The 21,187-nt window shown below is 53.7% G+C and overlaps 1 protein-coding gene across 13 annotated transcripts in view; it reads left to right on the forward strand.

Moving 5' to 3' along the window:
• Window positions 1-21,187, forward strand: part of IKZF1 (IKAROS family zinc finger 1) — a 91,749-nt gene that overhangs the window by 56,284 nt on the left and 14,278 nt on the right. For 5 of the 13 annotated variants that reach the window (XM_025449349.3, XM_049096548.1, XM_049096550.1 and 2 more), the window contains exons 4-6: window positions 9,194-9,454; window positions 14,677-14,844; window positions 18,945-19,070. In XM_025449349.3, the coding sequence (XP_025305134.1) occupies window positions 9,194-9,454; window positions 14,677-14,844; window positions 18,945-19,070 (555 nt within the window). The remainder of the gene's footprint in view (window positions 1-9,193; window positions 9,455-14,676; window positions 14,845-18,944; window positions 19,071-21,187) is intronic. The other 8 variants (XM_049096549.1, XM_049096551.1, XM_049096553.1 and 5 more) reach the window with 3 other exon arrangements.

Raw genomic sequence — 21,187 nt, forward strand, 5'->3', positions numbered from 1 at the left:
GACCAGGTAGGACACGGCTGGACAGGATGGGGTAGGACCAGCTAGGACAGGACAGGACAGGATGGGGTAGGACCAGCTAGGACAGGACAGGACAGGACAGGGTGAGTTTCCCACGTTCCTGTTGTGCACAACTACCATCCATGGATGCTGTGTTTTTCTCCCAGACCAAGGAGTTAGTTGTGCATGAATATGTGTGGTGCGTGACCAAGAGCCAATTCCTATCGGCTCACCTTTCTTAGGGGATTAGAACAGCTCTGTAGCTACAGCCGTGTTTTGTTTTTTAAGCTTTTTGTCCATCTTAGGGAATCAAGGATGAAGGACAAAACTCAGAGTGTCCATTTGAATGATGGTAGGCAGGGAATGGATTCTCCCGCAAACGATGAGCATTCAGTGCTCACGAGGTGCCGTGTCGTGTCCTGGATTTCAGGGTTTTCCCTGGGGTGACCCAAGCCCCAGGCAAGTCAACATTTTCCACCACCAGACAGTTGGTAACTAGTGTGCCTCTCGAATCCCTCTGCTCCTGAACTCACGAGTTACAGTGACCGTGAACACCTCGCGCCACTGTGTTCATCACAATGCGGACCACCCGTGGCCTGTGCAGCTGCGCGGGCGCCAAGGGAAGCCGAGCTTCCCGACCCATCTGAGCAGCATCTCAGGGCGTGCGACAGTGTCCGATTCAACACTTAATCAGTCTGAGACCCAGTGTTGTCATGCCCTCCTTTTTAAAAGGCAAGACTTTGCCCCCTCTCCCGTTAGGTGGATGGGCCAGCCCGGTGCGTACAGACACGGGCCTTGGAGAAGTTGACCTGACAAGTTGGAGGTCAGCGCCAAGGTCACTGTGAAACTGGCATCTCCTCACTGGCTGGCCGCGGACGCCGAGCTCAGGTGCGCCCAGCAAGCGGCCGCTCACCTGCCCGTTTGAGGGGCAGCACGGTAGTGACCGCCTCCGTTAGGTGCAGACGGTCACGGGCGGCATGAGTCAGGAGGCCTGAGGGGTGGTTAGGACATAATTAAGGGGGTCGCTTCCAGGAACAGCTTTGTGAGCCTCTCCCAAACGCCGCCCACTGTTTTAATGGACTTTTCCTGGGAGAGCAGGGAGGCTCTGTGACCGGGGAAGTTTGGAAGCTCGCCGCAGTTTTAGCAAGGTCTGTTTCTTGGAGACACTGGGGGATGGGGGGCGTCCCCCCTCCACTAATTCAGGGGGTGGCCCAACAAGTTTAGTTGCAGCTACGCCGTGCTCACAGCTCCGATAGACATGGGGACGCCACCCTTGGGGAGCACACTCGGTGCATGTGTGTGCATGCACGCACGGCTGCATGTGTGCACGTGGGCGGTATCTGCTAAGCCTCCAGGTCTCGGCACATGGTGGGAAGCTCTGACCTATAAAAACAGAACAAGAACTTGGAGATTCAAGGCGCTGATAACATTTACGAAGGCGGCTGATAAGGAATACCCACAGACATTGATAGCTCTTCTTGAGCGAGGGAAAAACACTCATTTTTCCCCCACTCAGTGGGTCGTGAGAACATTTCTGATGCTCTACGAACACTTTCTAAGAAATGTTGAAAATAAAGAACGTTTGCCGCACAATTCAGCCCGGCAAGAAACACACTGCTTTTGTGAAGATGCGCGCTGTCCTGGGACAAGCTGTGCCGCGGTGCCCAGACCTAGGGTCCGTGCCCACCAGTCCTGCCCAAAACCTCCTCGCGGCTCCAGCGTGTGTTCTCGGCTACCAGCCCTAGGATGCGCAGCACAGCAGAGCTTGTGCAAACGTGCCGGGAGCTCAGACCTCTGCGTGTCACGGCCCTGCTCCTGGCACCCCTGGGTTACTTTCCAGGTGCCTGAGTGAAGGCTCAGCATTAGCGGATTAGTGGCTAACTAATGATTTTGAGCAATAATACTTTCTTTAAAAAAAAAAAAAAGATGGGGATCCCTGGGTGGCGCAGCGGTTTGGTGCCTGCCTTTGGCCCAGGGCGCGATCCTGGAGACCCGGGATCGAATCCCACATCGGGCTCCCGGTGCATGGAGCCTGCTTCTCCCTCTGCCTGTGTCTCTGCCTCTCTCTCTCTCTGTGACTATCATAAATAAATAAATAAAAAAAAAATTAAAAAAAAAAAGATGACCCTTGTTTTTATTTATTTTTATTTTTTATTTTTTAAGATTTTATTTATTTATTCATGAGAGACACAGGCAGAGGGAGAAGCAGTCTCCAAGCAGGGAGCCCGATGCGGAACTCAATCTGGATCTCCAGGACCACACCCTGGGCCACCCAGGGATCCCTGGCCCTTGTTTTTATTTTTTTTTTAATTTTTTTTTCCCAACCCTTGTTTTTAGATGCTTACTCTATCTCGTGAACACTATCAAAAGCCAGCTTTCTTTTCTCCTTCTTAATTGCAGTTGTATATGGGGCCGATGGCTTTAGGGATTTTCACGCACTAATTCCCAAATCTTTCTCCCGTAAGTATATGCCTTGCTTCTGGAAAACAGAAACACGTATCCATTCCATACTCCATTTCCATGGTGTAAATATTGTGAATGCATGATTCTCCCCATCCTGGCCATTCCATGTCTGCCGTCCAGGGCATTGCTGACCCAGTAAAGTGCATGTGTAACCCTTGGGACCGTTGGAAGGTGCACTGTGGATCATGCCTTTCATTGTGGCTGTGGGGTAATAGGGGTAGAAGGGACGCAAGCACTGAATTGTTGCTCTGCCAAAGCCGGTCATCAGCCCTGCCCTTACCACGCTGAGTGTCCCCTTGCGAGTGAGCGTGGGGATGGCCAGACTTCCTCTCCCCATGAGACAGCCCAACGTATTCGCACAATGACTTTTGCAAATCTGTGGGACGGGAGGAAGATACACACTCTCCTTCTGTTGCTCTGAGGTATTAATTTCAGAACCGAGAAGAGAAACATCCCGGGGCTCGGGGCCGTTAGGCTGCGGTGCGGTACCTCGCTGCCCGAGCACACACATTAGTGCCTGGTGCGCACAGGACGTTCCTGATCTGAGCTGTTAAAACCAAAAGCAGATGTTGATTTCATTTTTAGGTCTGGGGAGATGAGAACCCATAGATAGGTGAGGGCAGCGGCTTGGAGGGAGCATTTTAGGGACTAGAATGTGCTTTTTAAACATTTCTTAAAAATGCTTTAAAATATTTAAAGGAACCTGAATTGGTCGCCTCCTTTGGACCGACGGCCTCCGAGCCTGCACTAGTAAATTCCTCGCTGCTGTAAAGCAACACCAGCAAACAGGGTGTGCTCGTTAACACCGCAGCAGTTGCTGATCCAGGCACAACCCCAAAAGGTGTCAGTAACGGTAAAAGTAGTCTTCTGACATCCTGCTCATCAAAACTATTTGACGTCTAAAGGATTTAGCAACAACCCAGATTGGTGATTGCTTTCCCAGGACGTGAACGTCGTCGAGATCTTTCTCTAACCAAGCTTCCTTTGGTTCAACTTGGAAACAAGAGCTTGGGATTTATCTCTGGGAGACGCGGATGCGGGTATACGTGTCCATATGTGCACGTATGTGCGTGTGGGTGCTCATACAATCCCATAAAACACAAAGGTGCCAGGACAGAGAGGTTTGGAGGTGAGCCCTCACGCTGCTGCGAGGTTGAGAAGTCAGATGCACTTACAAGTCAGAAAACACATTCTGAGATGTTTTCACTAAACCCGAGGGAGGTTCCGGGGCAAGCATTCGGTGATGTGCTCACGTAAACATACGTGCTACGTGCAGATTTTATAAGGTCGATGATACATGTTTTGATAGATGCCAGTCTAGACGTTTATGCAAATGGCTTCTCCTTCCTCCCCACCCCCTCCCAGCTCCCCAGACTGTGAATACCCTCCCCCTCCCCCCTGCACAGAGGGCTGTGCACCTGGAGGACTTCCCGCCTCCCCCGCCCCCAGCAACCCAGCTGCCCTGGGCCGACACCGCCGCCTGCTGCGCAGGGTGGAGAATTGCCCCAGTCACCCCTCCTCGTCTGTTTTCCTTCTATGAAAATTAAAGACATGACCTGTCTGACCCTGCTACCTCCTCCATCCCAGTTTCTGTTCCTAGTCACCTGAGGAAAACATACACGTGCTTGTAAGTCATGACCTTGTCAGACTCCTCCTCCTCTGCCTCTGACTTCTTTGCATTTAGAGGCCAAAGGTATCAAAGAATGATAAAAATGTGCCTCATCGTGCATCTTCACAAGAAAAATACCCCTACGTTTTATTGGGGCTTTTTTTCTTTGTTTTTTTTGGTTTTTGTTGGATGTGGCACCCACACGGGTCTTGAATTCATGACTCTGAGACCATGACCTGAGCCAAGATCAAGAGTCAGACCCTTAACGGACTGAGCCACCCACGCGCCCCCCCTCAAACCTCTATGTTTTAAATGATAGAAGTTATAACAAGTTGCTTTATGAGCTTAAAGATGCTTAAAAGTTCTCCTAAATCTCTCTTAGAGGCAGCAGAAAAACATCTACAGACTGCCTCTTCATCTTAAATTTTAATTTAATTACGCTCATTCAAGACCCCTTGTCAGTGTGGTTCATTCCCTTTTTTGAGTTTTGCTTGCTAGTCACTGGTTGCAGAAATATTTCTGTCTCCCTTTTTTTTTCGTTCATGGTAGGGAGCCCTCGAGGCTCGATAGGTAGTGGCTTAAACTCATACTCTAGGGATGATTCCAGAATGTCTTCTCCGTGGAAAAGCACAGTCAGAGGGCCCAACTTTTACCTTACCAGTAAACAGGAAGATGTATTCCAGAAGGGCACGGAGCACGGGGAGGAAGCGCAGCCCATCTGCCGGGGGGACTGCCAGGGCACTTTATATCTATGCATTAAAATGGTTTAATCATTCATGAGTTCGTGCAGTGCTTGGCAGCACATGGAGGCCCCTCGGCCCCACTGACCCTGAGCTCCCTGGACTCTCCAGACTCTCCAAGTGCCAAACTTGTCTATGGGCTGAGCTCCACCTGGCCGTAGGGACCTGGGGGTCTCTCTTAGGTCTGCTGTGTTACTGATAACATAGGCAGCCTCTACGTTATGTAACAAGAATACTTTGATTTTTTCCTCATGGAAAACCGCATCTGAGAAGGAAAGTAGCCTTGACTCTTCCAGATTCGAAGACATCCGCTCTTAATATAAGCCTCATTTATTAAATAATGAAATGGGGCCCCTGTCCGTGCACTCCCGGTAGTCGGCGGCAGAAGAGCCGCAAGGTTAGGCCTGAGCCAGAGCGTTCGGGGGTGGAGAAGCGCCGGAGTCTCAGCTCATGTTCTATATTTAATCGCTTCAATTCAGTATTATACTGAGTTCAACATTTTTCTAAGTGGTGGATGGATGGAGTTGCAAAATATTTATGAGTAGAATCCCCACACTGAGCTAGAGCCTAGCATCTCCTAGACACGATGGTCGCCTAAGCAGTTCCAGCTCCGTGAAGATGGAGCGGGGGAGGGGTTTAGGAATCCAGGGAGGGCACAGCCAGTCACCGTGAGCCCCGGTTGGCTCAGAAACATCATCCGAAGGCCCGACCGCAGTACAGTGAACACAAACACGGGGAGACCCGCTGTTTCATGGAACCGACTGGGCAGGTGGACGTGGGCCATTCAGGAAGACCAATGACGAAGGACGGGAGGATGCGTCCTGCCGCAGCTGGCCTTTCTCAAGGGGATAGAGGAGGAATCTTGCCAGGTCCCAGGCCGGGAGGTAGACGGCTTCAATGAAGTCAGTCATCTGCCGTGAGCCCTTCGTTAGGTGGAGCAGCCTCTGGTGCCCTCGGCTTCTGCAGGCTGGTGGGATTCACCGTAACAGGCCCAGGAGCGCAGCACTGGACAGGCCTCACGAGTCCTCCCTGACACGTGCAGATGCAGAAGGTGGTCGAACAGACACAAACGTCTGCAGACGCCGCCCCCACCGCCCCCTCGGGTTCCATGAGCGAGAGGCCACCTGCCCGGCCGCAGAAGGAGCCTGCCCCCCGGTGCCACCGCCGTGCCGCACTGCGCAGGGCCGCCCTGGCCTCCCGCTCTCCCGTCCAGCCTCCTCCTCTCAGCCCCGCAATTGTTTCTCTGAGCTTGTCCAGCCCCGTGGACGCCCGCGGAGTGTCCAGACCTCACTGACGTCCTTCCTTCCTTCTGACCGCTTCACACTGTGCTTGTCCTTTTCAAAGGACACGTACGACCTGCACCCAGTGCTGGACTCCAAGGCTACGTCTTCTGTTTTTTTTTCCTTTTTCCAGCCACATCACTAATTGAGCCAAAACCCCCAAAACCCTTTTCACCTTTAAATGAGTGAGGCCGACACCGCCCCCATCCTGAGTTTGTGTTTTTTTGTTTTTTAAGTGTATTTTAACTTAGGGGACTTGACGTTTATGTCTGTTAGATTGCAATTTTGAGACCAGCGTGTCATGACTTTATCAGGATACGTTCACGCTCTGAGCCTCTGAAGATCATCATCAGCCCGTTGCCCGTGTTGTCCTCCTGGCCAGAGGGGACACCCCATTTCCACGGACACCCTCCTCGGTGGGGGGCAGTCCCTCTCTCCTGCGTGGCCAGCACCCACTTTGCATTTGTCCACAGAGATGGGAATGCTGAAGGGAGTCTGCTGGAGGGTCTCTCTCCCCTCCCTCTGCCCCTCCTCCTGCTGTCTCTCAGATATGTAAATGAATCCTTAAAAGAGAGGGAAACAAAAAGATAGCTTCTTGCCCAGATTTAGAGAACTTTCTCCTATCTTGGCCCTGGCGCACCCGTGGCGGACCCTGTGGCCCTCCGTGACGTCCCCGGTGCCCCTGGCCACTCCCTGTTGTCCTTTCTCCCTTGGTCCCTACAGACCATTCCTGTGCTAACGTGGCCTGGCATCTGTCCCCAGAGTGCTAGCAAGCTTCCAGCCCCGGAACACCGTGCATGTGCCACCCAACTCCTACCCGGAAACGTGGGCGGCGTCTGCTCCCAGGGACATGTGTGGCTCCCCGCGGTCGGCGGTGCTCTCTGTGCTCCTTCCCCCAGAGACCCACTGTGTGAGCAGCGTCCCGAGCTCCTGTCTATGAGCCGGGCCCCTCCCCTCAGGCGGTGCCTGGGGTCCACGGGGTCTCAGGGTCGCTCCTACTCAGCTCTCGCGCCACTGGAGCCTCCTGTGTGTACTTTGGTTCTGTTGCAATTCTCGAAGAAATTGCCACATGGCATAAGAGCACTGAGAAAGTCACATTATGGCTGGTGGCACGTCTGGGTGGAGGGCGCCCGTGGTACTTAAGATGACACCCATGCTGTGCTTCTCACCAGGCCGCCCTCGCCTCCTTCCTTCCTGACGAAGCTTCACCCCCACGGCAGGTGGCCACGCGTCACCCAGAGGGTCACCCCGATGCTTTCCCGCCCTCCCTGCCCTCTCACCGGGAAGGGCCCACCCAGTCGCCAGCACCACATGCTGCAGAGCAGGCCACCGGGTCACAGCAATATCCGTCTTCCTTGGCACCGGGAGCCCTGGTTCTGGCACGTGTACTTTTGAGAAAGCGAGGGTCAGTTCCCTCTATGTCCCCGCACTTCTCCAGCCACAGGAGCACAGGCTTAGAGCTTGGTCACAGCACACGGGCTGATACACCCGCCACACCAGTGGTCAGGCCTAGAATGCCCCAATCTCAGGCGGGGGTCGGGGGAGCAGCTGGATGATTAGACATGATCCCAGGTGAAGGAGTTCAGGAGTCGTGGAAACTTGACTTTCATGCTTCCAGACCATTCTAGCACCGAGCCCAGCGATAATGAGACCCTAGGGAATGTGCTTCCACCTGAAAGCGAGTCAAGTGCGGTGTGCCTGGCACAGGGTCCATGTCGCAGACATCACTTGGGTGGGGGGGCTCCATGGACGGCTCTGTAGGGAATGTGCTCCCACCTGCCCCGTCCAGTCCCCGTGCTCCTGGGTTTATCACCGAGTCCTCACCGCACCCCTGGCGGGCCAGTGCCCCCTTAACGGACGTGAAAACCGAGGCACAGGGGAAGTGGGTGACCTGCCCCCTGAGATCTCAGCGCATGGAAGGAGTGCAGCCGACCCCCCCGGCCACGAGCACCCACTGCAGATTCTGGGCTGTCCACCCATGATCAAAGGGCTGGACAGAATGAACCTGGAGTGTCACTAACGGGGCAGATTGTTTAAAACCGTGGTCTCAGACGTGACTGTGCATCCGAATCCCCCGGAGGGCTCGTGAAAACACAGAGTGCTGGGCGCCCCCCGTGGCCTCTAGTCCAGCCTGTCGGGGGCACACCGGAGAATTGGCCCTCCTGCAAGTTCTCAGTTGATGCTGATGCTGCAGGTTCGAGGACCAAGCCTGGGGACCCACTGGTTCAAAATGTCGATGTGAGATTCCGCAGTCACCATTGCCGAGCATGTCACTGTTTCTTGCACTTGGCAAAATTTACCTGCCCGCCCCCTTAATCTATGGAGACCGTGATGGGGGCGATGGCTTTCGGGGTCGCTGCAGTCTCTCCTCCGTATGATAGTGTGGGACCCATCGGTGCACCCCCGGGCTGTGCTTCTGAAGGATGCACACGCAGTGTCTCTGATTTGCTTTACCTACAAAAATATGTGAATGGCAGAGATAACTGCCCTCGATGTGACTTAAAGGGACAGGAACGCAGACTGAGCCGGGGACCCGAGTGCTCCTGAGTACCAGCCCTCGGCCCCCCCGGCTGGGGCTGCCCCCACTCCAACGAGCTGGCCAGGTCGGTTACCTCCACACGCCCTTCCACAAAGCCACGTAAGATGTTGCAGCTCTGCCCCGGGGCACAGGGCGTGTGGCCCCGGGGGCTAAAAACGGGAGCGTGACTGTGAGCCAGACAGCACACGGAAGTCCTGCGGAAGTCCTTGGGGCATCGGTGGCCGGAATTGGGAGCTGGTGCCCGCAGAGCTTTGCCCCAGAGTGCGTTAACCCGGGCCGCGGGCAACAGCCACCTCCGGGAGGGGGACGTTTCTCAGGCTTGACGACCACTTGGGGTGTTGCCCGCGGCGGGAGGCAGCTTGTGAAGTCAGCACTTACCTGCGGGCCCGCCCGGCTCCCTGGCACCTGCCCCCGGAGCCCGCGGGATCCCCGCCCCAGCCCGGGCTGCGGTCCCCGGGAACCTCCTCTGCTTTGACGCGCTGTCTTTTTGCTGCTGGGCTGTTTTGTTCTGTTTTGTTGTTTTTTTTGCGATGACACTGAGTGGCACCTGTATTGTGTCTTTCAGCCAGTAATGTTAAAGTAGAGGCTCAGAGTGATGAAGAGAATGCGCGTGCCTGTGAGCTGAATGGGGAAGAATGTGCGGAGGATTTACGAGTGCTTGATGCTGCGGGAGAGAAAATGAATGGCTCCCACGGTGGCCAAGGCGGCAGAGCTTTGTCGGGAGCTGGAGGCATTCGACTTCCTAACGGCAAACTAAAGTGTGATGTCTGTGGGATAATTTGCATCGGCCCCAATGTGCTCATGGTCCACAAGAGAAGCCACACTGGTAAGGCCTGGTGCAGTTCCTCCCTTGGTGGCCTGGAGGGGTCCGCGGGTGTAGCCGGAGGACGCGCTCTGTCTCTCGGCGCCGGCTCCCGGTCTGTTCTCCTGGACCAGCGGCCGGGGGGGGACCTTCTCAACCCGCGCCGAGCCGACGCCCTAGAGCGGGAGGCCGGGGGCGCTAAGAGCCTCCCCGGGGCCCGCCGAGGGCCCGTGCCACGCGGCTCCCCGCTGCCCCACGACCACACAGACCTAACAGAGAGCGAGCCGTGGAAGGCGCCTCCTCCGGGGGGTCCCCCGGGAATCCATGAGTGAAATGTGCCTTTCGGAAAACTGGGGTCACAGAGCTGGGGTTTCAGCAGCGTGAGCGGGCACCGGAAGGCGGCGGGCGCAGCGTTCCGCGGAGCTGGGGGCAGTTGTCCCCAGGCCAGCCTTGGAGCGACTGCGGCTGCCGCCGGTTTCCGTCGCAGACGGGGACGGAATTTCCCAGCAGGGCCTCTGTCTGTCTGTCGGAGGCTCTGGAAGCATCAGAGAAGGCGGTATTCCGTGTCCAGACAGGAAGGAAGGAGGACAGCATGAGGCCCCGACCGTGCCCAGGCTCACCAGGTGCCCTCACCCCGGGGTCGCCCCCCAGGTGCCCGGGCGCAGCCAGCCACCAGCCCCCGCTCTCCCGCCAAGACCGGGGAGTCCTCTCGGATGGCCCCAGACGGCCTTCGAGGTATCAGAGGGCCACATAGCGTCCTTAACCGTATGCAGGAGCGTCCTCAACGGCAGAGGAACTTGACTCTGCACGACAGAGTCACCTCCCCTAGTGGTCACTGCAGGGTGAAACACGAAAGGCAGAAACCCAAGGCTTGGCCGCCAGGGGCTGGCGCTGGGGGACTGGGGGGCCGTCCTGGAGCCAGCACCTGCCGCCGCCCTCCACAGGGGGCAGAGGAGAAACAAAACGAGACAGGTGACATGCTTATTGGCTCTGGAGGCATAGCAGGGTCATAAGATGACTTAGGGGAACAGGAAGGAGACCTGGAAATCGCAGCCTTGAGTGATTCCCACCCTCCCCTCCGCCCCCCGGGCCAAACAAATCCACGACCGTCAGAAATTTAGCAGGAATTCAGAAAAATCATTGAGGAAAACCACTGGCTTGTCAGCACACACAGGTCTCTCTCCCTGGAGCTGTGATTTTTTTTCTCCCCCCGCCCCCCCGCATCTGAATCAGGGCGGCCTCCAACGTGATGCCTGCCGTGTGCGAGCGACGCGCCTGGAGAGGCCCCAGGTCTGTTTAAGTCAATGCGCGTCTTCGACAAAGATGTAACTTCTCCAATTAAGCAGACTTTGCTTTTCCTATTGGGCCCCCTTCATCCTCAGATTATCCCGTGCACTAGAGCCCTCACCTCAAGCCCTAAGTAAAGCTGGCGTGAGGGTAGGAGGGTAGTCGGGCTCTCCCCTTTGGTAATGACTCGGAAATTAAAGCGAAGGTAAGTTACCTGCTGATAGATGCTTAACAGAATCCGCTGGGCCCCGCGTTAATACATCCCTGACGGAGCACTAGAGCTCACAAGCGAATTACTTTCCTGCTAATTCATGTAAAGCCTGCCTATACTGTGAAAATTCGCTTAAATAAATATTTGATAAATGAATCAAATTCTGGCATGGTAAATTGCCAAAATATAATGACTGCCTGCCCCGATAAAAAGAATAATTGCATTTAATGAATAAACCTGCCAAGGACAGATATGCAGAGCAGCACCGGCTGTTTGCGGCCCACTTCTCCCCACAACCAGCGGCCAAGAGCCAGGCACACAGCATCATACTGATTCCTTCACTCACAGGACAAGTACATTCCGGGAATAGGGACACGCAGACCGTCAGGTTTATGGTTCCCGGCCTGGCTTTTATTAAAAAAAAAAAAAAAAAAAAGCAAAGCCCTGCAAACGGGTGGATGGTCTTCAGGCTGTGCTCCCCTTTGCACGACTGGGGAGGGTTGCAGGGGGATCCAGGAGCACATCGGCCAAGCGAGGTCTCCGCGAGTAGACGATGCCAGGACGGGTCCTATTTCCTTGGGATGTAAGTGGAATATGCTAGAAAAGCCACGCTCTGCTGACTGTCACTCCCACCCCGACCTTACCAAGTTTCCAGTGTTTTGAGAGCGGTGCTCCTCAAACCAGAGGCCCCCCGGGGTTCCCTCGGGACACCCTCCAGCTCCCAGGGCCAGTCTCCCCACCTGGGCAGGGGCTGTGGGCACTGCTCGCTGAACTTCCATCCCCAGCTCTGCTGCTCAGTTTCTTTCTTTCTTTCCTTCTTCTTCTTCTTTTTTTTTTTTTTTTTTAAACTCAAGTGTGATAGCACTGCCTTCCCCGCCAGCCACCACTTCGGGGCTGGTGTGAGCCTCACAGGCGACGGGGTAGGAGGCAGGCCGGGCCGGGGGAACCCCGCCTGCAAATGTGCCACGGTGTCGACCTGGAGGATGGGACTTTGAACGGTCGACAACAACAGTGTCTGAATGGTGGTAACTGTGTGCGGGCTCCTCTGTAGGGCAGGAAGGCACAGGGTCCAGGACCAGCGTCCAAGGACAGTCTGTTCCGGGTCTGGCTGCAGCGGGCCCGCGCTCATCCCCAGCTCAGGGATGCATTTTGTGACCTACCTTCTGATAGACACTCCTAAATTTTCTGATGGAGGCATCGTGAAGCCCTGTTCGTTTTCTTCCCACTGGAGTTAGAGGGGCTTCGACGTGCCTGCAGAGAGGCCCTCAAGGGGCACATCCATACGGTCCCCGAGAGTAAAACCTCAATTTTGAGTCAGTGATGATAACGTCTGCGTCCCGCCGGGTATAAGAAGCGCAGCCACGGATCGCCCGGCATCCCTTAGCCCGGGATCTAGCCCGGCGAGGGAAGCCGCCTAGAGCTGAGCCCCGGGTTGTCCCTTCGGGGCTCACTGGCCTTGGCAGCCTCCGCGTCCTCGTGTCACACCTTCTGCCGGCGCAGGCAGTCAGCGATGGATGCCAGCAAAGCTTGCCGGCAGGAGTGAGACGCCAGGCACAGCCAGGGGCACGAGGACACTTGACTCAAACTAGAGACAGATTTCACTGTGCAAGCAACGGCTGCCTTTCCTTCCTTCCCGCCCTGTCCTGCTGGAGGGGCGCACGGCCTTCCCACTCCTTCCCCCGGGTCCGCTGCAGCTCAGGGACAACCCGGCCTCCACGGCGCGGTCCGACCTGTCCCCCTGCCCCAGCCTGCAGATCTGCAGCACCTCGTCAGCATAGGAGGGCAGACCTCACCCAGCCAACTGAGCTGGCTTTGGGTCATCCGTGTCCCTCACTAGGTGCATTTTGTGGGGCATCAGCTCTCCCGGCTGCCTGCCCCGCAACATCCAGCCGCAGGTCCTCTCTGTCGGGATCCCTGCGCCCGGGGACCAGTTACTTCTCTTTCCCTTGCATCTACTTGGAGCTAAAATATGCACATCCACGCACGAGTGTGACAGAGGCCTAGAAGTGTTTCTAACAGATGATGATCTGTCTCTGCTGGAGGTTCCTGGGGGCCGCCCGGCCGCGAGCTCTTTGACTCTCCTGATCCAGTACTGACCTGCGACCCAGGGATTCAGTTCCAGCTCATTAGCTTTGCTGTCACCTTCCCACGGAGCCAACTCCTTGCGCAGCCAAGTCCAACCCAGAATGCAGATTCGTCAAGACACCGAGGTGCCGGGATCCCTCCCGCGGGCCTCTAATTAAATTTCATTTTAAAGTAGTTTCAGATTTTAGGGCCGCACACCTGTTGGGCCCACTGAACAATAGGAGCGAGGACAACCACGACACCCAGGGGCCGGTGTAAACTTTTCCATTTAAGCCAGTGTTGGTTTTAACGGCACCCGACGCGCTTCTACTGCTTGCGTCTGGCAAGTGCCACCTCATCCACCAAAACCACATGAAGCAATCGGGAAAATCGTTAAATATACATTTTCACACATTCTTTCTTCCTAAGAAAAACCCATTACCAGGAAGTATGTGTGTATGTGTATGTGTGTGTGTGTTTTCATGGTGTCTCAACAGCAGATACCGTGGGCACATAGAGCTCTTCTAAAAAAAAAAAAGAGAGAGAGAAAGAGAAAAAGAAAAAGAAAGAAAGAAAGCGAGCACCTGTTGTTTTCCAAAGAGCTTGAGTGTGTGCTTAAAGCTGGCAAGCGTCATGCTCTTCCCACACGAGGCCCAAGTGAGACGGTGGCTGACGGGGAGCCCGAGACCCAGCGTGCTCAGTGGCGCGTCCCTTTCCCGCAGATGCCTGCGTGTCCATCCCTTTGTGGGATCCGAGCCCGTGGGGACGGCGCTGCCACGCGCAGCCTGGGTTCCTCGCTGTCCCAGCCGCCGCTCCACCCCCGACGCCCCTCAAAGAATCCCTAATAACCACTGGGTCGCATCCCGTAGGCTATTTGCACTGAACACACAGCTGCTCTGGGGGTGTCAGCCATCGGCAGCTCAGTGGCTCCGGGATTGAGAGGAGACGAGGAAGCAGAGGCCTGGGTGCGCGGAGGCTCGGACGCCCTGCCCCCGGGGACCCGGGCCTCTCCGTGGACCATGTGGAGCATCCTTCACAGTTCCTTAACTTCTCATTTTATTCAGTCTTCCTCCCTCTCTCTCTCTGAGCCTCACACTCTCTCTGTCTCCTTCCTGATTTGCCTGCGTAGGGACAGACAGGTAATGGAGAAGAAATTGAAAGGCAAAATACAGGAAAAATGTAAATGAAAAGAAGTTATTATAACTGTTATAATGAAGTGCCTTTCATTTAAATATAAGAATGTAACGCTGAAATGAACTTGTGATCCTGAAATGCATTTTTAATGAGTTTCCTTTTTATTTTGCTGCTTCAGTGGCATATTTTAAAGACCCTTTGAAAAAAGCCACATTAAAAACCCCACCAAATGCCACAACACGCAAAATTGGATATTGGTTTATTCCAAAACTGCTGATCAGGAAGACTGGCTCTTCATCACAAAATGTTGCAGTCACTTTATTTAAATGAGTTTGAATTTGCATTGTGATGTGCCATTCTGATTTAGGGGGAAAAAATTAGATTTTCAGATCAAATTGACCCAAGCAGCGAAGCGTTACGGAGCTGGCAGGTTGAGTCTGAAAGCGCCGTGTTCCATCAAACCTGCAGCCGGTGGGAGCCTGCGGGCCCCGTGGGCACCCAGGCCCCCGCGCCCAGGCCCGGCCTCACCGCTGCCCTGTCCTCCTCCCAGGGGAGCGGCCCTTCCAGTGCAACCAGTGCGGCGCCTCCTTCACGCAGAAGGGCAACCTGCTCCGGCACATCAAGCTGCACTCCGGGGAGAAGCCCTTCAAGTGCCACCTCTGCAACTACGCGTGCCGCCGGCGGGACGCCCTCACCGGCCACCTGAGGACGCACTCCGGTAGGTCCTCGGGCGCAGGTGCCAGGCTGCCCCCAGCCCCCGGGTCTTGTGGGTGTGCACATGCGTGGGAGCACCCCCCCACTGCCACCACCACCACCACCACCACCATGGGGGCCCAGCCCCAGGAGCGCGGGAGCAGTGCCCCCCGGGACCGAGCTGTGACCCCCGTGGAGCCCAGGACCCAGAAGGACAACATGCCCATGCACACGTCCCACTTTATGGAGGCTGTTTCCAAGGAGGCCTCCTATGCCCGGGGCATCAGGGGAGCAGGGCTCGTGCACGGGGTTTGGCCAGCTACCCACCCCCAGACAGTCCTCTGGTCCCCTTCTTGAGGTTGGTGGTTGAGCCCCATGCATTCCTGCTTTACGCCAAGGAACCCGGGGTGGTCGCCATCCCAAGGCTGAGAGGTCCGGTGAGCGGGGCCTCGGACGTCTGTCCCGACTGGGGACACCCGCCCATCCCCCAGAGGCTCAGCTCCCCATCTGGGCCTGAGCCTGACCTGTACCACTGGCCGGTGAGGCCTCAGCCGAGGGGCTGCATTGTAGCAGACGCATCCCAAACAGCCCAGAGTCTCTGAGCACGGCAACCCCAGCGCCTGACCCGTCCCCAGGCACCCCAGCGTGCGAAGCATCCGCCCATCTTTGATCAGGTCCCACCGCCTGCCTCCTGAGGAATCTTCTTTGCAATTCTATCAAGGGGCCCCACGGTCTTCCAGGCCAGAGGAGCAAAGCGCGGCCGCTCCGCCCAGCGGGGATACCTCACCCCGGCCCTCCCAGAGCTCGTCATCCAGACCGTGGGGTGGTCAGTAACTTCTCCGGAGCAGGGCCCTGTTGGGGAGGAGGAGGCTCCGACCAGCTCCCTCCCGACATCCCCAAAACCACACTCTTCCCCCCGGAAGGAAGCGGGGCGCCGCATCCCTGGGGAATACGTGCCTGGAATCGGGCTGTCACCTCCCCGATATGGTTAGTGTAGTTCATGGCCAGGGACTGGTGGCCTGTCCCTCGGTCACGGAGCAGGTACCGAGCGCCCAGGGGCCCGGAAGGAAGTAGAGCACCAACGTGTCACCGGTGTGGTGACACAAGAGTCTGAGGGGACGTGGGTGTGCAGGGAGGGGACCGTCAGCCTCCAAGGAGGCCTCAGGAGGGACTCCCCGTAGATGGAGAGGCTTGAGTCCACACGGAAAGGTGAGTGTCGAAGGTTTACCTTCAGAGAGGTTCCACCCACAGGCGTAATTCCGTACAGGACCCTAGAAGGGGGTGGGGTACGCACCTTAGCCGGAGTTGTGGCAAGCGTAGTCTTTCTCCTGGAGCGGTACCTGTAAGAGCTCGCCAAGAGCTGGGAGGGTGCTTGCAGCCTTCCCGGGTGCAGCCAAGCCATCTCCTCTCCATGCTCATCCCCTTCCCAGTCGTCAACACAGAGGAGGTTCCCAAAGTGCTCTTTAATTAGAGCACTGTGATGATGTGGGTGAGCTGCTTAACATCTCCCAAGAAAGGAGCTGTCCCAAGCTGTGGACCTGCTCCTGCAAGTCAGCGGCGGGGTGACAGTGGGGCCGGTGCCTCCCAACCTCCCCCCCCAACCTGGGACGTGGCACATGCTGAAGGCTGGGGAGGGCTTTGCCGGAGGGGACAGGTTGAACAGATGGCCCCCCCAAAGTGGGAAGTTGACAATGAGCCTTTTTCAGTGTTTACGTGTGTCAATAATGAGGAGCAAGTGTGTCGCCCCTAGAAGTGAAGGTGTACGGGGAACTAGATGCTGAGCTTCGCAGGTGACCATTGCACGGGTGGTTTGCAGAGCCTGATCCAGGACAAAGGAACTTCTCATATAACCTTCATGCAGGTCAGGGGGACATGAGCATAGTTGCCAACAGCACTGCCTCGGGGTGGGCAGGAAGCCCCACTCCATGTAGGTGGAAAACATAAAGACTCAGGCCTAGGTGGCACCAAGCACATCACCATCATCCCCAGTTACTCCAATTTGCAACAGAAATCTCTCCTGCGTGCCAGTCCTTAAAACTCAAAGGGATGCCACGCCTCTCTCTTTGCCCTCATACCTACAGTGAAGCTTGGAGCAGCTAATGCAGTATTTTTGGTCATTCCAGCTCCCTGCCTGCCTATTTCCTTCAAGGCGTGACGGTATCCTGCTCCAGGCTTGGCCAGTGACTTGAGGGGTAGACTCTGGGCAGCTTGTTTCTGTTTCAGATCCCCCGATGAGCAAGTAGATAACACCATTCCATTGACCCAGGGCTGCCGCAGATCCTGGCAGCTGAGAGTGCCGCTGACACACGACTCTTCGAAAATACCCAAAGGGGGAAGAAAAAAAAAAAAGAAAATAACCAAAGGGGGCCACTCCCCGATTCCACTAAAATCATCATCAACCTCGTAGCTTCCCCTGGCAACTGGTGGTGGCCCGAGGTTCCAAAGACCAACACGTTAGTGGTGACGTAAGCATAGAATGTGCCCCACACTGACAACAGGAGGGCTCGGGGGGCCTGGCAGCGTAGGGACGGCATCTCCCTTCCCTCCTCACTGCTTGCTTTGGGACTTGTGAGCCAAGCTAGAGACTTTCTTTCCTTCAGAATATTGGGCCATGCTTCAGGGTATACTTTAATTCGGTTTCTTACTGTAAACATATTTCTTACGTTCCAGAGTTAGAAGCCTATTCAGACTCTCTGCCCATATATACATGAATTTGCTGAAGTTATAGCTTTTCTAGGAAGGGACATCTATATTCTATTAATTTCTATTAATTTCTGAAGGTATTACTCAATAAAATGTACAATTTTAGGCAATATTATGTGTTTCAATGTTCACTTCCCTGATGTGAGTGATACAGCGCTTTCTATGGATAAAGATCCATCCCTTTCCTCCTCGGTTAAATATCCCAGAAGTCAAATTTTGCTTTTTGCCTTAGTCTTTTTAAACCATTGCTTCTGGTCACCTAAGAAAGAGATTGAGCCAGTACAAGCTTTGGTCAAACCCTTTTACCAAGCATTCCTATTTGGATGGTATTGATTTTTATACAATACGTTCAAATCTCTGAAATCTAACATAAGAAGGAAGTAAGAGAAGATTCTGGTCTTAGGATGGAAATTTATATTCCTCCTATAAATAAAGATACTTATTTCATCTCTTAAATTGCTGTGTATTAAAGTCTTTGAGCTTAGGCATGATATGGATTTATTTGTGCTGGTCTTCTTTCCCTAAAATACTGATCAATAAAGTTCAAGATGAACTAAACTCATCACATTAGAACTGCACTGCTTCATACGGTTGCCACCAGCCATATGTGGTATTTGAATTGTAAGTTTAATCAGTTGAACTTAAACAAAATCAAAATTTCAGTCCGCAGTGACTCTTTGAGTGTCCGGTGACACATAGGGCCGGTAGCCACCATTGAACAACACGATGGCTGTCGCAATGGGCAGCACAGATGGAGAACTCTTCCATCTTCATAGTAAGTTCTGTTGGGCAGAGCCGATGGAGGAACCATGGGTTTCAGGGAGAACACAGAGCTTTTTCTAAGCTAGAATAAGGAAATACATTTTGGAAATAAATGCTCATTTCATTGAGGTATATTTATCCACTGTTGTTTCTTAGAAACTTCAAATTATCCAGTTCAGTATCCTGGAATTTAATCCACTTCAGCTGCATTTAGATCTGTCCCACAGTGTAGATGTGGGCCAGAGTCTGACTTTAGAGGTGAATCTGTGTCTCATCCAGTCAACCCAGGGACCTTCTTCCCATCTCTACCCAGTTGTTAGGCGCCCACCTCATCACACTGTAGTGGCCCATTTCCTCCAGTTAAAGAAATGATGAGGCCAAGAGAATTTGGTAGTTGAGACTATGGGCAAATTCAGATGGAACAAGACTCACAGGAGTTCTTGGTATAGTCAAAGAAAACCCTGGGCATTAACATTTTTAAATTTAGCAATTTTGACTGAGTCTGTAAGGCTTTAAGCTCTTTAAGCTCTTAAGAGTAGAAGGTTTTGGTTTTTTTTTCTTTTTTTTTTCCTTTTTGATAATAATTGTATTGCATGAATTCCCATTACACATAAGGCCAATATTTAATTGGGGTCTTGAACTCAATTGTGTTTTCTGCAGTTGGTAAACCTCACAAATGTGGATATTGTGGCCGAAGCTATAAACAGCGAAGCTCTTTAGAGGAACATAAAGAGCGTTGCCACAACTACTTGCAAAGCATGGGTCTTCCAGGCACGATGTACCCAGGTAAGCGCTGGCTCTCCCTCCCCAGCACGTGGTGAAGAAGAGCCCCGGGCACACAGCTCTGGGTGCAGAATGCAGGCGTGCATGCCACCACCACCCAGACAGACTTTTTTTTGGCCACTAACATGGCAGTTTCACCCGAAGCATGCCGTGTTTCCCGACTTTTGAAGCCCTCATCTCACCAGAGAGAGCCTGACCTCGAACCCCTCCCCCTTGAAAGCTGGGGAAGCATCTAAGATATCAGCAGCCCCCTCAAACTTTGGAGGGGGATTTCTTGGTTTTTGGTAATTTTTTTTTAAGTCTGGCGTAATCAAAATAAGATGTGAAATCTTGTTTGAAAAACTATTTTTGCATGGAGTTGATCGAGTAAAAGCTTTCAGGCTGGGTTTTCATTCATCTGTTTTGGCACCTGCCTGGAACAGGTGAGCTCCTTGGAAAACCCTGACAGTCCAGAGGATTGCAGCTGTCACAGATTTTGAGGAAAGGCTGCTTTTTTTCTTATGAGCCTTGATGCTCGCGGCAACCCATCGCAAGGTAGCATTTGACTCCAATCTTAAATAATGTAAAGTGAAGGATGTAAACAGATGGCTGAATTTGCAGCAGACTGAATTTACTCAGAGGGATGGCGGTGGTATAAAAGGGGCGCCTCCCTAACTTTTGAAGACATAAGAAACGTATGAATAGATCAACTGAGGCTAACCTTTTTCAAAACACCATTTGCTTTCCATTGGTGGCACCAAGTTGTATCTCCAAATCTGTTTGTGACCGCGACCCTGGATTCTCAAGTAGGAGTGATCATTCCTACCGCGGAGAAAGGAAAGAGCAGGGAGCGTAGACGCGCATGACGCACTCACGTGAACATGCAGTGTCAGTCACCCAGCTGTCTCCCCTGTAGGCTGGCTATGTCAGTGAGCTTATATGCCGTGATATATGTATTACCCCAGCACCAGAATCAACTTTCTGTCGAAATGCTCATCTTTCCCTTGGGTGATCAGATTATTCAGAATACCTCAATGATGTGTCCTTATGTTCCTGAGCTCAGGAGATAAAGAAGGCTCCGTGTGTGCAGGGAAAGAACTCAGGGTGTAGAGGGAACCCATTAAAGCGCCTCAGTGGAAGTCCTACAAGCTGACACCTGGGATTCAGAGGGAAGGCAGCGGGCTGCTGGTGGGGGCGGGAGTGTGGCCTCAGTCACTTGGCTCTGCTGTGATAGGGCTGCTTCAACCTGTGCCTTCTCATTCCCCATCCTCCCTTCTCATGGCATCTGAGACCACCCCCATGATGCTCAGATGGACACCCAGCCAGCTTCTCCCCTCTTTAGTCCCCTTAGGATGGGGCCATTCTTTGGGATGAGGTTAAAAACAAAGCCTAGCTTAGCTAGGATGTGGGAAAGTTTAATTTTTCTGAATTTAACTTCATTTAGCTAAAGTCTTTTTAGCCCTCTGTCGTAATTTCCTTTATAGAAAAAGTTTCTCTCGAGTGTGTAGAAGATGATCAATCAGGCACACACATTGTGTTTTAAGCTTTTAGAGGGAAATGCATCAAAGGCAGGATAGCCACTGCTCTGGGAGCTTTGGACTCCATTGTCCCTCATTGTAATGACTCTGAGCATCTCCAGTCTCAGGAGGCCCTGTGGCCTGGTGGGGACGTAACCCCACCTGAAATGCTGCAGGTGCCCTGGGCAGAGAAGGAGGGACAAGTGAGGAAGCATATGAGCTCAACAGGTCAAAGGTACAACCCCTGGAATTGGGCTGCATGGAGCTAATGTGCACCCTTCATATAAATCAGGGTATAGGCTGTTATCTTTGCTCATTGAGTAGCAAACACACATTTCCAATGTTAAAAATTGTGTATAGCAATGACAGTAACCAATTTGAAATACGTGTTTCCAACATGGCCTTCATGATAAAGAGCGTTGCCACAACTACTTGCAAAGTATGGGTCTTCCAGGCACGATGTACCTGGATCATCCATCATGATAGCAGCAAAAACCTAAAACACTTGGAAATCATCTTAGCAGGCAATGCACGGGGCATAATGAGGACAGCTGCCACACCATACAGGGGCTGGAAAACGAAGTTCGGAGATGGAAGTGGAGGGCCTGACACTACAGGCTTGTG

The sequence above is a fragment of the Canis lupus genome, chromosome 18, assembly GCF_003254725.2.
Source record: "Canis lupus dingo isolate Sandy chromosome 18, ASM325472v2, whole genome shotgun sequence".
Lineage (NCBI taxonomy): Eukaryota > Metazoa > Chordata > Mammalia > Carnivora > Canidae > Canis > Canis lupus.